General features: G+C 53.3%; 2 protein-coding genes across 2 annotated transcripts; both read left to right on the plus strand.

The window, feature by feature from the left end:
- Nucleotides 1-1496: 1496 nt before the first annotated feature.
- LOC122364971 (protein transport protein sec31-like) lies at nt 1497-11854 on the plus strand. The gene is made up of 4 exons (XM_043335803.1): nt 1497-1798; nt 2966-3022; nt 7893-8065; nt 9438-11854. Exons 2-4 carry the CDS (start codon nt 2972-2974, stop codon nt 11392-11394), a joined length of 2181 nt encoding a protein of 726 aa, XP_043191738.1. The 5' UTR covers nt 1497-1798; nt 2966-2971; the 3' UTR covers nt 11395-11854.
- Nucleotides 11713-13728, plus strand: LOC122365009. The gene is made up of 4 exons (XM_043335880.1): nt 11713-11738; nt 12175-12304; nt 12539-13413; nt 13575-13728. Exons 1-4 carry the CDS (start codon nt 11713-11715, stop codon nt 13726-13728), a joined length of 1185 nt encoding a protein of 394 aa, XP_043191815.1.
- The last annotated feature ends 2533 nt before the right edge of the window (nt 13729-16261 follow it).

Raw genomic sequence — 16261 nt, forward strand, 5'->3', positions numbered from 1 at the left:
AGATGACCTCCGTGACATCCTATTGAGCTCTCTGATGACTCCAAGCTGACCTCTGTGACCTGACGTGTCCCAGATGACCCCCATGACCTCCAATAGAGCTATGTGATGACCCCAACATGACCTTTGTGATCTGACGTGTCCCAGATGACCTCCGTGACCTCCAATTGAGCTCTCTGATGACTCCAAGCTGACCTCTGTGACCTGACGTGTCCCAGATGACCTCCATTTGAGCTCTGTGATGACCCCAACTTGACCGCTGTGACCTGGCGTGTCCCATATGACCTCTGTAACCTCTAAGTGACCTCTATGATGACCCCAAGCTAACCTCTGTGACCTGACGTGTCCCAGATGACCCTCATGACCTCCAATAGAGCTCTGTGATGACCCCAAGTTGACCTCTGTTACCTGACGTGTCCCAGATGACCTCCGTGACCTCCAATTGAGCTCTCTAGTGACTCCAAGCTGACCTCTGTGACCTGACGTGTCCCATATGACCTCCAATTGAGCTCTCTGATGACCTTTAGTTGACCTCTGTGACCTGACGTGTCCCATATGACCTCTGTGACCTCTAAGTGACCTCTCTGATGGCACCAAGCTGACCTCTGTGACCTGACGTGTCCCAGATGGCCCCAATGACCTTCAATTGAGCTCTGTGATGACCCAAGTTGACCTCTGTGACTTGATGTGTCCCAGATGACCTCCGTGACCTCCAATTGAGCTCTGTGATGACCCTAGGTTGACCTCTGTGACTTGACGTGCCCCCAAGTTGCCCTCTGTGACCTGACGTGTCTCAGATTACCTCCGTGGTCTCTAATTGAGCTCTGTGATGACCCCAAGTTGACCTCTGTGACCTGACGTGTCCCAGATGACCTCTGTAACCTCCAATTGTGACCTCCATCTACAACTTTCTTACCTCTCTGTGACCTCAAACTCTCGGAACTCATTTCTTCTAAAGCATAGATTCTAGATGCCCTATAGCCACGAATCTCCTGTGATCGATCCCAAATTTTATGGCAAATCACGTGAGCGTTAGCAACCACAAGTCACCCAGTTAATACAAAGCTTCAGAATCAGAGAACATGCTTGACCTTGCTGTCTCATAAGCTCGCAAACCAGAAAGGCGAATGTTCCTTTATGCGTGATAGAGTTTTCGACCTTACTGACGTTTACTACGGGATCAGCTGATCGTGTAGCCTTTTAAATTCTCGAGTAAAGCGGGTATTTAAGCCTCGTCGCAGCTACGTTCTGTCGTATCCTCCGACAAACCCCTCTTTCCTCAACATCCCTCCTTTTTCGCTACGACACAACTTGCGACGGGACATGTGTCGTAACTTGCGACGTGTCGTAGATGGACTTGCGACGCCCTGGATCCCCCCGGCCTCAATGTATTTTGGTCCGGGCCCCCTTTGCGCCTTGTCTCGGCGCTGGCCATTGGCCGCTGTCACTGTCTCGGCGCCGGCGATTGGTCGGAGGCGGCGCGGCGCCCCTCTCTCGGCAGACGATAAGTAGCGGTGGCGCGCGTGGGCCGCGTTGTGTGTCGCTGTGCCGGTGATTGGGTGCAATAGGAGCAGGGGTGCTTGTCCGACGGCCCGGACACGAGGCTCGCGGGAGGACGTCTGACGTGGGTCCGGAGACATCAGTCACAGTCACGGACTTGGGCGCACTGCAAGGATCCCACGGAGAGCACCGGGCGAGGCATCGCAGAGCCGCGCGGCCGGCGGCGGCTCGGGTCACAGCAGAGGCTCTCCTGTGTGTTGTGCTTAGGCGACCCATCAGTCTGAGCCACGTCTGAGCTGGGGTAAGTGATTAAAAAACTCGGGAAGGTGTAATGTGATAAAGGTGTATGACGTATGTATACTGAGTGTATCAACGTATCAATGTGACATAAGCTGAGCCGTTTAATGCTTACAAACGGCTGTGAAGTTTTTGGCGGGTTCTCCAAAATACTCCAAAATACTCTGTCTCCCCAAGCGGTGGGCTTAAAGGGAGCATAACTCTTGAAGAATAAGGAGTGTTTGAAAATGACTGCTTGTAAATCTTTAGTCCTTAATCCCATCAGAAGTGTGAATCATTTTTGTTCAATGAAAAGCCGGAAAGGGCCGTCTAAATAGACGGCTCTCAAATGGTGGGGTCTGAGGTCTCAATCATCAGCCTCAAAGAAAAACGTCTGCTGTCTTATGATTTATAAGCTTATCAATGTAGACACTACATAGAGCTTGTGAACCTTTTCAAAATAAGCGCGGTGGCACACACAAACCGCTACAAAATAATCAGCTGATCAGTCAATACGCAATCGATCGCTGTCTTTCGATAGTGGCTGCGCTTTTCCTTTTATTGTCTAACGAAGTGTCGTTCTGGTATACGACATTGATAACGCACCTAACCATCGCTACAGCTTAGTTTTTTATTGATTATATTTTTTCCAGATTGTATTATATTGGATAAATGGCATCCAAACAGTTTTCATTTTATGGTTGAAAAACATCCTATTATCACTTAACAACCGACAGCACCGTCGATCGTCCAATTTTTATGAATGCAATTGCGTTATAAGGCATGCTTTTTTGATACATTATGTGTAAAACTTTTGTTCAGTCATCTTGATGGTTGATGATTGTGAATAAGCGCTTCATTAATTATTTAATATCCCCGACTGGCTGAAAGGGAAATATCATAGACGTACTATCGATTGATCCATAGATAACAGTAGAACTTATCTATGTTCTACTGTTATCTATGATTGATCTTATCAGAACCGACGGCCGACCGCACTTCGCGTTTGATGTCCGATCGATTAACGTTTGCCCAAACTTGTGTTGTTCCTAACGAAATTGAAGGTTCCCTCGAATGTTTTTTTTTCTCCAATGTATTAAATGTTAGCTTTAAAACCCAACTTCATTATCATGGATTGCTTATTGAGTGTTGATTCATGGTTAATCGTGCCTGTTGGTGTTCTGTTTTGCAGCTCAAGATGATCGTTCACGGGGTGCGGGCTGCACTTTTGGCAACCGTTCTACTCCAGGTCAGTGAACATTTTGTGCATTGGAGAAATGTCGTAAACCGTATAGTAAGTATCCTGTTTGATATTTATCTCGTGTACCTACTCTTGGCTCTCACTCTCGTTTGTGGTAGTGGATGTAGAACAGTCTGCAGGGAGCGTGTACATATTGTAATGCCACCCAATGCAGAGATCCGCGGAGAGGCTCGGCGCTACAGTGGAATCCGCTTAATAAATTCACCTTGGTGACAAGGTGTTTTGGATTTATTAAGCGGTGGCTTTATTAACCGGTGTCAGCTATTTTCATTAAAAAAGCATGTCAGCGGCACGTTTCGTTCCCTAGGTACGTACGCATAACAAGCGTATGGCTAAGATTTCTCATTGCCTTGCTTATAACAATGAAAGTGACCAGGGGCTCCGCCACTGGTGGGGTCCCGGGGGTCTGGACCCCAAATAATTTGACATTCGTAATGCAGCCTAATGTATAAAGGCAGGTTTTAGGGTTGGACATGCCCCCGAACCTGCGACCGTAGAGACCGTAGTACGGGGGCATGTCCCCCTGAAAGTGACCAGCGCACACTGCAAAGCTGGCGCAGCGATTAAGTCAACATATCCAATCCATCCACGACCTCTCCCCGTCATGCCTGCTATGCCAACGAGCATGCAGGCAGTCGAGGGTCCCTGCTTTGCGGGAACATTTTTCTGAAATGCACAGTAATTGCGCTCTTGATAGCCCTGAACTCCTTCTGTTTTTAGAACTCCAACTGCTGCAGACCGCTGCTCCAGCGCAGTTCTTTAGGAGCGGGTAGGATGCCACATTTTGAATGGAGAAACGTTACTGCGGACTTGAGAACTTCCAAGTGGCTTTATGCGGATTTGTTAACTATAGGCATCTATGGGGAAAATCCGTTAACAGCTCAAGCGGCCACAATAGGCGGCTGGATTTATTATCCGTGGATTTATTAAGCGGATTCCACTGTGGTGTCATTTTGTGTCGCTGATTGTGATACCAACTGGACCGTCTTCTCTTTGAATTAAATTGTTTTGTGTCAATATGAACCTGGTACGAACAACGTCTGCAGTGCAAATTCTATTCAATCGTGGCTCATGCTTTATTCAGAAAGCACCAGCAAATGTCTACGGAGCTTACACTTAACTTTTACACTTTTACTTTTACTTACACTTTACTTTTAAGACGAAAACGACCGAGTTACTGGAGGCTTGGTGATCTCATCATTTGTCATTTTAGGACAATGTGAATGGACATATATGCGTGCAGACGTCCTATTTTAGCATATTCTCATTAAAATTGATAATATTTGCACGGCCGATCAGCACTACGCGGTGGTTCGGGTGTCATCGTATGAGTACCAATATAAGTGAAGGAACTACTTGAATAAGTTAGGAAAGTATATTTACTGAGCACTGTGATATCTCTTTATTATTATATCTAGCCTCTTGTGTCCATTCAGCAGTGAATAAGCCGCAATCAAATGGTCGATTCATGTGCTGACTCCAGCCTGCGCACAAGTGAGCTGGTCGCTTGCGCCCACCTCCACCCTCATTTGAGCCGCTTAACATTTTCGGTCATATAGGGGGCGTCGCAGATTTAGGTATTTTAGCGTACCGCTAGTCTCCACATGCAGGAAACAGTCATTTTGATGATAGATGCTTGTGAATAAGCGCTTGATTAATTATTTAATATCCCCGCCAGACTGAAAGGGAAACATCATAGATGTGCAGTAGCGGCGGAACACCTTCAATTAAGGGGGGGGGGGCACTGCCGACTTTTGGTCCCATTCTTTCCATGCAACGCCCATAGGGCTAGTGTTAAAATGCCAAAATCAAAGGGGGGCACGGTGCCCCGGTGCCCTCCCCGTTCCGCCGCCTATGTAGATGTGATACCGATTGATCATATCAGAACCTACCGAACTTAGCGTTTGATGTCCGATCGATTATCGTCTGTCCAGGCCGGTATTCTTACGGTCGACAGTAGTCTCTCGATGAGAGGCTACCGTCTTTCCTCCCGCCATATCGGTAGCCTCCGCACGGGTCCACCAATCAGCGGACATTGCCATGCCGCAGATGAGATGCGCCTCATCTCTGGCGGCGGAGAAACCACCCAGCTGCAACTGGGGCCGGTTTCTCGGGCGCCTGCAGCGGCCGCGCCCCGTCGCGCCCCGGCCCGGCGGTCCCCCGGCCGGCCCGGCGCCGGGCAGCGCCCGCCGGGTGCCAATCGTCCGGTGAAACCGCCCATCTGGCACAGCCCGACACTCACTCTCGATTTCTGTCAGCCGTTTCGCCGCCCATGTCAGACTCACTGCTGACGGTCCAGTTTATCAGCCAGTTACACTATAGGTGTCATCAGTTTCACTTTCATTGGAGCTCAGACGGTAAAAGAGATCAACGGTGACTCGCAGGCGGGGTGTGTGAATCCGTTCGCTCCTGTGGTTACCGCTTCCTGAAAGACGAAACGAATGTCCTTACGTGACATGCAGATGTCATATGGAAAACAATTGAAAAACTTAAAAGCTGGCCGCTGTAAATACCATCATCGCAGCCCGTTTACCTTTTGATGCGATATTTAGGTATTTCATAATTTATCCAATGAATCTTTTACCCCATGCAGATGTTATGCAATGCATATTGTATGACATTTATCTGTTTTGCCGTGTCTCCAGTCTCGTACATTATTGACCTGATTGGATGTGGGATGTGTCATCGATGTCTATTGATCATCGATGCTCATTTTCAGTGTCATCTATAATGCTTTCTGTTTACCGTTTCTTTTCTTCCACGACGATGGTGATTTATCGGCCTATCGAGAAGGTTCGCGCCTCTCTGAATGGAGTTATGTTCCAGCTTCCAAACTGCCCGGGTCCCCTATGAAGCGCTGTCCGCGCGGGAATTACAAAGTGTCACAGAGGTCACGAGTACGACTATCAGTCACGGGGCCACCGGGTTGGCCGGCCATTAGAGTCGGCACGCTCAGGCTCAACTGATCATCCCAGTTTGTCAACAATGTTTCCAAGCCTATGTCCCTCATTATCTAATGCTTGCATACACTCGCACCTTTCTCTGACCTCCGATCATCTAATCATCTCCGCTGATATTTGATACCTGAGCTGGTTGCCTCAGACGCGTGCCGTCATAATCCGTAGTGTTCGTTCCGGAGCGATGGTGACACGCCAGTGACGCCCGTGACGTGTGCCGTAACGGGCGCTGTTGCGGCACCGGAGCGGTCACCGGTGACGGCCTCTTGGTGATAGACAATAGACATGGTCAGGATGAGGGTAGGACGGGGTCAGAACACTTATAGGCGCCTGCAGCCGTCCCATCTCGTCCTCTTATCTTGTCTCATCTCTCCCAGTTATAACTCGATCTGTAGCTAAATTGTCCCGAGCCCATCCGTACCGTCCCGTGCCGTTCTATATTGTTCGTCTCAGAATCTGATTCTGATTTTATCCCTTCAGTTGAGGATTCAGGGGATGAAACCGTTTTGAGCCCCAGGCATACCTATTTATTAACCCATTTTTATTCTATTTTGACCCAAGTTATATCAGTCCATCTGTCCCGCCATAGTGTCACTTGAGTCTTGTACCACACCGCCCATTATTACTGTCGCAAGCCTGTCACATTTTATTTCGTTCTTTCTGCCTTGTCTCCGTCGCTCTTCCCTGTGAAGTGGCGTATCCCGGCACCTCCTCCTCATTTACCACTCCCATATACTTTCACCTTCGCACGGTCCTTTCAGCTAACTGTCCCAATTGGTCTTGCTCTCTGGGAGAGGCGACGGTTTGTTTGTTGGTTCTCAGGGTGGATCTCGAACTGTTTGGGAACCTCGGCCTCTCGATGCAGTCAGGCGGCAATGAAAGATGCCAGCGATGGAGGTAGGTATAGCGGCAAAGGAAGACCAAATTGGCGTCCTGTGCTGAACGGTTTCACAGAAACATGACGTGGCTTCCATGGTCGCATTTTAGCACGGTTTCACCTATAATGCTTATGACTGTGCCAGATATCTTTCTTATGTATCCTTTTCCCCGTAATGTTGTAACCTCTCATCGGAAGTTTTTGGTTAATTTCTACTTCTCTCCGTGACCAAGCTTCGCGAAATTCGTCTCAAACAACATTCAGTCTTCTTACTACGAAGGGGATAGTGGGTAGTTTTTTATGTATGTAGTTGAATAGAATACCTTTACCTACGTTTCGGGACTCAAAAGTTTCCGTGTTTATGTATCCGATCTCTTTTCCTTCAATATTTATGAGCAATCATAGTTTTAATTAATTGTGTCGTTAAATTTGTCAGCCATTCGTAACAGACGCAGGCCGTTTTCCTCACGTCCACCGGTTACATCACGTCTTGTCTCGATGAACGTCCAGTCATAGCTCCAGGACCTGGAACTCGGCCCAAATGTTCGGGTTTCTCCAGCGGCGCACGCTACAAATGGCCCAGGGGGGGTGCGGCTGCCATGTGAACTAGTCGGCAGATAGCGAAAGTGGGTACATCTGCCAGCCGGCTGGTCGGCGCCGTAATACCGTAACTGGCTGCAGCGTAACTGTGACGCCGGCGTTCCGGACGAGTGGTCACGGGCGCTGGCCGGGCCGGCCGAGTTGCTATTGTGGCGAGTGGGCAGGACCGGGCCGCTCGCGCTGGTCTGACAGGCGACTCGGGATAGGACCTGCTGTGATGCCTGTGGACGGTTCAGGGCGGGGAAGGGAGTCAGCTATGATGGATGGTGTTGACCGAGGGGGCTTGCTTCTTACATTCATACCGGAAAGCCGACACGGGACAGGTCTTCTACGGACTTATACGGACTAGGAAGAAGACACCCTTTTCGTACGAACGTTTGATACGGGTGCCGGCCCGCCACTAATACCGCCATCGTTTCCACAGACGGTATGCGGACAGAGAGCAGTACAGAGCGGCCAGAACGGACAGGGTGGGCCGTCGGTGGCCAACATTGAGGTCCAGTGTCAGAAGACCGGGATGCAAGTACAGATCGAGTTCTCAGAACGGTTCGACGGCATCATCTTCAGCAAGGGGCACTTCGCCGACCCCAACTGCCGGTAAGAAACTTTAGTCACCCTGAGATACTTTAGCGATACCCAACCATCGGTAAGGAACGCTGGGAACCGGAGTTATTTTGCCGACCCCAACTGCCGGTAAGTAAGCGACAACAGGACATAATGGTATCTTCGATGATGAATATAATTATACACCCTGTTCTTTGACTCTAGAGTTGCCTTTTCAAATCACCTTCAGCTTTTCATTTTCACCAGCCTCCAATATCAATGTCTTTGGAGTTTGCTGCCGTCGCGCGAAAGTTCACAAGGCCTTGCGGTACAGCATAAATTCAGGCGTCCGCCTTTACCGACATCTAGCGGCAATAATGTAAGCTCATGGCCGAAAGTCCAGGCGCGTATGACTGCGCATTGCGTAACAGCATGATTTGCATCCGAGAAGTGGACGAAAGATAAATAAACCGGTCATAAATGCTCAACCACCTTTTGCAGAGAGCTTAGATCATACTTCCTATGCATCGTCGGTTATAGAAATCCATATTTATCGCTACCTGATTTTAGCTGACCACTTTTTAACAACGCTAGGTATTCGTTTGCTTAGAAATGAACACTTACATTGTAAGCGAGTTTGCGTAAAGCTATTAATTTTAGGTTTAGGGGTTGGTAATGACACTCCTTATATGACACTTACAGACTTACTTACAAACTGAATGACGCAAGTTCTAACTGAAACACCCATTAACTGACTCATGGAGGCAAGAGCGGCCCTGGTGGCGCAGTCGGTTAAGGCGTCGACCCGCGGTGCGGGCGGTGCCGGGTTTCGGGTTCGATTCCCGGTTCCGCCCGTTCCGCGGGCGTCGTCCACGGCTGTGTCACCAGAGGGCTGTTCACGGGCCCTGTGTGCGGTCGGACCGCACACAGCCTCGAAGCTCCGCCCACTTCGTCCCTACGTCAGCCTTCCGTCACCGCACACAGCGATCGCTGTGGCCGGTCGGGACTGGCCACAGCGGACCGTCCACCGCACGCAGCCGTGACGTCAGAACCGCCTACCCATCCCCTACCCCCACGCCTGCTGGACGCACCGCACACACCGCACGCAGCAGTGTGCGGTGCCCGTGAACACCCCTCAGGTGTGGGGTAGGCTCCCACTTCAGCCGTAGCCTGGGGGGTGGGGGAACAAGGGCCAGGAGGAGGAGGTGCCCTCCTGTAATTGAGCCACAAGTGCCCGTTGGAGGGAGGCCTGAATAACAAAAAGACAAAGCCATGGCGCCGTCTGTTGACACGCGTGTGTCCGGAGCCATATACCTAGTCTGTTTCTGGTCTGCTTGTATCGCGCTTCTGTGGTGACCCGTGCGTTGCAGCGCCTCCGGCCGGTCCGGCCCGGCCCGCTCGTGCTGACCTGGCTCTCGTTTGGCAGGTACGCGGGCGGGCCGGGCCGCGGCGGGCGCACGCGGACATTCACCGTGCCCATGACCAGCTGCGGCACCAGCGTGCGCGACGGCAGCGTCTTCAGCAACACGGTGGTGCTGCAGACGGACCCGACCATCCAGGAGGCCTGGGACCTGGCCCGTACCATCACCTGTGACTGGCAGCGGGCCGGCGCGCGGCGCACCGTCACCTACTCGCCGCTCCCCGTGGCCGGCATGCAGGCCGAGGAGGTGCGTTTCGCCGCCAACGAGTCGGTCAGCTGCGGCATGGACGTGCAGGTGGGCCGCTGGCCGCAGTCGCAGGCCGTTACGCAGATGGTCTCTGTCGGCTCCGATCTATCGCTGCTGATGTTTGCCGAGGACCCGGCCGGACAGCTGGATCTACGTGTGGGCGAGTGCCGAGCTTACAGCAGCGCCGACTTCCAGAGCGCCGCTAGCGTCCAGCTCACAGACTCCAACGGCTGCGTGCTCAAGCAGAAGCTGATGACTGAACTGCAGGTGACGCGCCGACAGCTGGATGGGCGGGATCGTGTCATCGCCTACAGCTACCTATCGGCCTTCAAGTTCCCGGATGTGCTGGAGGTTCACTTCAGCTGTGACGTCGAGGTCTGCAAGGGTCTGTGTCCAAAGTCGTGTGTGCGCCGTGATACCTCGGCGGGAGCGAGAGTAACCTCACAACGTCCAGCAACGGCAGCGATCACACGAAGACCGGTAACGACCTCACAGCGCCCTGTGGTGACCTCTCAGCGTTCGGCGTCTGGGTCAGTGTTCCCCTCTCGGAGACCGGTGGGCGGCGGGCGGCGTTGGAGGCCTGCCAGTCGCACGGTCAGCCCCCGTCGAACCACCCCGGCCATCCGCCGACGGGTGACCACGGCTCAGACGACCACAACTGCCGCCACCACGACGGAGTTTAGCAGGAACGCAGCGCAACCGCAGCAGCCTCAGACGACGCAACAACCGCAGACAACGCCACAGCCTCAGCCATCCCAGCAGCCGCAGCAACCGCAAGGGCAGTCTTCACAACCTCAAAGTTCGCAGCAGCCACAGCCCCCTACCAAGGACTACCCAACATTCAACATCAACACAAAGCGTGACTTTCCTAGCAAGAACGCGCTGGAGGAGGGAAGTGTGCGCACGGACAATCTGCTCAGCCAGCTGGCTAACATCGAGCTGGGCCGTCTGCCGGGCTCTGGGAGCTCACAGACCAGTGTCCCAACTCCGAGAAATCCGGCGCCGCGTGTGCCGGACGCCGTCACCAGCCGCCCGCCGCCCGGGAAGAGAACCCCACCGTCTGACCTGGCCGCCACCCGCGTGGTGCAGACACCGTTCGGACCAGTGACCGTACCGGCCGCTCTTCTAGCTGGGGCCACCAACGGCAATAAGCGTCAGAACGCTTCGATCAATGACATCCCCAGCACTCCCGCGCCCACGCCTCCACAAACCTCCAATTTCATCTCGTTCGAGTCTCCGCCGGCGGAGAATGAGGTGCTCGGTGCAGCCACGCAGCTCCGCGCGGTCGAGGCGGCGCCGCCGGCCGCCATTCCCGTACCGATTCCGGTGCCCGTTAAACGACCCAAGCCCGGCCGGGGTCGGAAGCGCCGCCTGCGTGGTCCGCGTTTTCCGTTCGGTCTGCGCGGCCGTTCTAAGCGGTCTCTGGTTCCGCCGGCGGAGATCAGACCCGTGCGGCTGTCTCGCCAGGTGTATGTGGCCGCCGAGGACGAACTGACGGCCAGTGAGGACCCGGAGCCGTCCAGCCGCCGGCGGCCGGCCGACTCGATCTGTCTGGGGGTGGGCACGTTTACTGCCGGGCTGCTGGTGGCCGCTGGCGGAGTCTTGTTTGGACTGGCGGTCGGCTGTGCCGGCTGCTGGCAGCGCCGCCAGCGGACCAGCCGACCCAAACTGAACGCTCTGCCCCAGGTGGACAGGCTGTATCGGCGGGCCCGCTAGCTACCCCGACGAGCAACTTACCGCTTTGGGGGTCGTGAACGGTCTGTCTTTCAGCGTTATTTGTTGGTGTAAAATAACTTATCGCGCCTATGGTCAATAGATTCGACGCAAGCTCTCAATTTAGTGTTCTATTATCATGTTTTCTTCCATTCATCGGCGTAACTAACAAGGGTCTGGGATTTGCAGGGCTTAGTTGACAGACACCGTACTGTTTGCGGTTTTTGGCTTGTTTAAAGAGCTAAGCGCTTGTATTGGTTTTTAGAGCTATGTGTGAGACGCGCCGGTATCTGCCGACGCTGCACGGTCCTTTCTGGAAGAATGGATACTGAAAGGCGTCAGCGGCTGTAGGTAAAATGGTCGATGGTTGATGCTGGCACTGTAATGTGTAAATACAAACAATTGCTAATAATCGCCGTCGACATGCATTTGTAATAAAAACAAAATAAAAACAAAAACAGTTATAATGGTGCCCCTCAAACGAAATAGACCGATGGATGCTGAACGATGAGACTGGCTTCTGACAAGGTAAGTCGTAAGTAAACGCCTTCACGCAATCCTCCTCCATCAGCATTACCGCGATATAAACGCTCAATTCGTTTTTTGTGATGTCTTTGACTCTTTAACGTGTTTGTGCTTTACCGTTCATTTATTATCGCGTCTCAACACAGCCCGCTTCTATTTAAGCCTTTTTTAGATCATTGAGTGGCGCTGACTAGTTTCCCGTTGATCGTCTCTAATTTTTCCATCAGTATAACCAGTTACGTCCCATCCCTCCTGCAGATACGTGGCGTTCCAGAGCGGCGCGGCCAACTACACATTCGACGTCCCGATGACGGCCTGCGGATCGCGCGCCATCGCTGACGAGGGACGGGTCGGCTTCGAGAACACCATCATCATACAGGCGGAGGAGGTGAGGCATCGGACTGTAGAAGTCACAAGACGGTATCATCGTAAGGTATCGTTTTAATGAAAATATTTTGTTTGTTTACACTCAATACTCACTAGTCAGTGGATGATACAGGAGGGATCCGGCTCTAACATCAGCTGCTGTTCTTCAGGTGATGCAGTAAGGATCCGGTTCTGGCGGTGGTTTTTGTCTCTTCTTACTAGGAACTCGGTCCTGACGACTGCTCTTGTCCCTCAGGTGGTGCAGGAGGGCTGGGACACGGCGCGCCGGCTCAGCTGCGACTGGCCTGACCGTGTGGAGAAGCTGGTAACGTTCCGGCCGATCGCCGTCCGTGCTCTGGAGGCCACCGAGGCGCGGTTCGCCGGTGACGACATCACGTGCTGGATGGACATCCAGCTGGGCAGAGGTCCGTTCGCCTCCTCCGTGGACGGCATTGTCCGGATCGGCGAGCAGCTGACCGTGGTGATCCTGGCACAGGCCACAGCCGGACAAATGGACATGGCCGTCACAAACTGTTACACCTATGACGCGGAGAATATCAGCGACCCGCGCACCACCGTCCTCCAGCTCACCGATGACCGCGGCTGTCTCCTTAAACCCAAATTGATGAACTATTTCCGTAAAACTCGCCAAACCGGCAGCACAGGCGCCGATATTCTCTCGTTCGCCGCGATGAGTGCGTTTAAATTCCCGGACAGGATGGATGTGTATCTGGCCTGTGAGGTTGAGTTCTGTAAGGACAGCTGTCAGCAGACCTGTGACAGTGAGGACGCTCCACGAGGACTGGAGGAGGACGCTGAGGATTCTGATGAGGACACTGAGGACTCAGAGGCGGACCGTCCCGAGCCGCAGCCCCAGCCAGAGCCGGCCAGTTTCTCTGCCCTGCGCCTGCGCGGCCGTCGTCCGTCGCCGCCGACCCTGCCGCCACCTTCTCGCGCCACGGAGGCTCCGTCTCGCGCCACGATGCCTCAGTCTCAAGCCACGATGGCGCAGCCCCGCGTCACAGAGGCACCATCTCTTGCCATGGAGGTGCCATCTCGCGCCACGGAGGCCCCGTCTCGCGCCACGTTGGCTCAGTCTCGCGCCACAGAGGCTCCGTCCGAGCGCCCACCGTCAGCCGCGCCGCTGAGGGCGCTCAGTCGTGTCCAGGAGATGATGGCACGAGTCAGAGCGGCGATGAGAACCACTGCGGCAGCTACTACCGAGGGCACAACGACTACTAGCAGCACCACAGCCACCACCACTACAACAGCAACGACGTCTACCACCACAGCCTCTACAACTACCACAACTGCTGCAACTACCACTACCACTGCCACCACCACTACCGCTTCCACGTCTACCACCACTACCGCCACTACCACTTCTACAGCCTCTACAACTACCTCTACTACTTCGACCACCACCACTACCGTCGTCAGCTCTAGCCCGTCTGCTGCTACCAGCAGTAGTTCAGAGCAGCCCATTTCTGTCCCAGTAGAACGGACTACGGTCACCCCAGGCCTCACGCTGCTGCGTCTGTCTGCCCTGGCGCCTACCAGTGCTGCACTCGTCTCCACATCATCCCCAGCTCCGGAGTCCAGTGAAGAGACTACCACTAACTCTGCTCAAAATTCCAACGAGACTATGGCGGGATCCACGAGCACTACCGCAGGTCAGCCGCTGGTGATGCCTGAGAGCTCAACGGCCGCGAACACGTCACCTGTGGCATCATCATCCACAACAGCGGCCGCTGCGCCGTCGGAGGGCAGCTCCCCGTCACCAGCTGCGGCCGGACCCGAGCCCGTCCTGCCGGCAGCGGCGGCGGTGACGCCAGAGATGACGCCCTCCTCGGTAGACACCCTGATGACGCTACTCCGTGACCCCGGCGTCCAGGAGATCCTGGCTGATGATCAGTTTGTGGCTGAGATGCGTGCCGCACTGCGTGACCCAGCCGCCGCTGAGCAGATGGTGGAGTCTGGTGAGGTGACTCCTGACGTGGTGGCGCTGTTTCAGCTGCAAGAGGTCTGTCCGAGGACAGACTCGGTTGATCCCATATGCGGTATGCTGGCGGCTATGACGCGGCCACAGACCACCACTCTGCCCACGCCGGCGCGGACGTTCTTCCCGGCGGAACCGCGACCGGTCGTGCCTGCCGGACCGGCGCGCTCCGTGCAGGAGATCCTGGAGCGACTGCGCGGCCCGCCGGCGGTGGCTGAGCCGCGGGCCGGGCGCACGGACCGCGCTGGTCGGACGGGACGGCCGTGTGCGGCTGATGACATCGCCTGTAACATGGTTCAGATCGGCGAGCAAGCGGACTCACTCCGCTCAGCAGCCAGCTCTCGCAGTCTGTTCAGCGTATCATACCCGACGAGCGCGTTCGGTGCGCGTCTCCCTACCTCCCACCGGAGACCCCGGAGACGAGTCATCGAGCCGAGCAGTCTGACACTCAGTATGGGTCGCAGTTTCCGCGTCCTGTCGCCGGAGGAGCTGGCGTTCGGCGGCGCCTCGTGGGCGGGAGCGGGGGCGGCGGCTCAGGGCGGCGGCTCGACACCACCCGCTGGTCAGGTGTGTCTGCCACAGCTGGGTCTGGCGCTGGGCGCGCTACTGCTGGTGCTGGCCCTGGTCACCGCTCTGCTGTTCGCTGGGGTGCTGTACGTTCGGCTGACCCGGCTTCGGAACAGAGAACGCATTCGAGATGGTCACTCGTATCCAGAGTACGTCTACAAATGAGACACACTGACCGCACAATCTATTTAACCCGCGCGGGGCTGGGGGGGGGGGGTAAATTTTACCCCCCCCCCCTCGCGAATTTTTGCGATATCTCGAAAACGGCGGCGCGCAGCGCCGCCAGACTTTCAGTACCTTTTCTTACATCAATTTGACACGTTCCCTGAAAATTTGAGCGAAATCCGTCGGAAAATTTTTGAGAAATTGACGTTTTAGTGACGTCATGTTCGCCATTTTCGCCTCAAAAACGGCAAAAGTTCAAACGCCGCTAACATCTTCATTTTTAAAGGAATCAAGACGTAACAAAAAAGGTTATACGTAATTTTACTTTGTCTTTCAAATGGCTATCTCGGTTTTTTGAAAATTTTGGATTTTGGCCTAAATTTTTTCAAAAAACTGACTTTTTTGGGAAAATCATTATAAAATCCAAAATTTTGAGTCTATCGAAAAAACCGGAATATATGTCAGAGAAGTGGTCTATGTGCACCTACATACCAAATTTTAGAAGAATCGGTTCAAAAATGTGGGAGTTATTCAAAATTTTATGACGTCACGACACACAAAATTTTTGAAAAATGACTTTTTTGGAAGTTCTAGACCTCGTACGAAAACAAAAATAGCACCATTCGATTCGCCGTGAAAAACTGCATCAGATAGACACCTTTTTAGGCCTTAACAACCAACTTCAAAATTTGACCTCACTTGACCTGACCTTGACCTGACCTCGACCTGAAATTCATCCAGAGGTGGTCCATATCACTTATTGAGTGTGCCTATTGAATTCTATGAGTAAAATGACCCATAAAACATGTGTCGCACATGCCCTTTTCTATATTTTGTTTTTTGGTGACCTGACCTGACCTGACCTGACCTTGACCTTGACCTCTGAATGATATTGTATGCAACGAAAATTGTCTTGGTAGCCTAAGAACACGTTTTGGGCGATCAGTCTCAGTCCATGACTCCATTCTTCGGCAACTACGGTGCAAGGCCGATACTGTAGAAACTTGCAATTTGTACCCTTGACCTGACCTTGACCTTGACCTCAAACTTTAAATTAAGTACATGTTTTTAGTAGTTCGTGATGAGAGCTTTCGATTGGCGTTTGAATTTTCCAAATCGGACCATTAGTTCGGGAGATAACAGGGGGGGTAAAATTTACCCCCCCCCCAGCCCCGCGCGTTCGGCTGGAGACCCCAGCCCCGCGCGGGTTAAGAGTGAAAGGAAGCTTGTTGTTGAAAGTTTGACGTG

The sequence above is a fragment of the Amphibalanus amphitrite genome, unplaced genomic scaffold (assembly GCF_019059575.1).
Source record: "Amphibalanus amphitrite isolate SeventyFive unplaced genomic scaffold, NRLGWU_Aamphi_draft 000710F_arrow, whole genome shotgun sequence".
Lineage (NCBI taxonomy): Eukaryota > Metazoa > Arthropoda > Thecostraca > Balanomorpha > Balanidae > Amphibalanus > Amphibalanus amphitrite.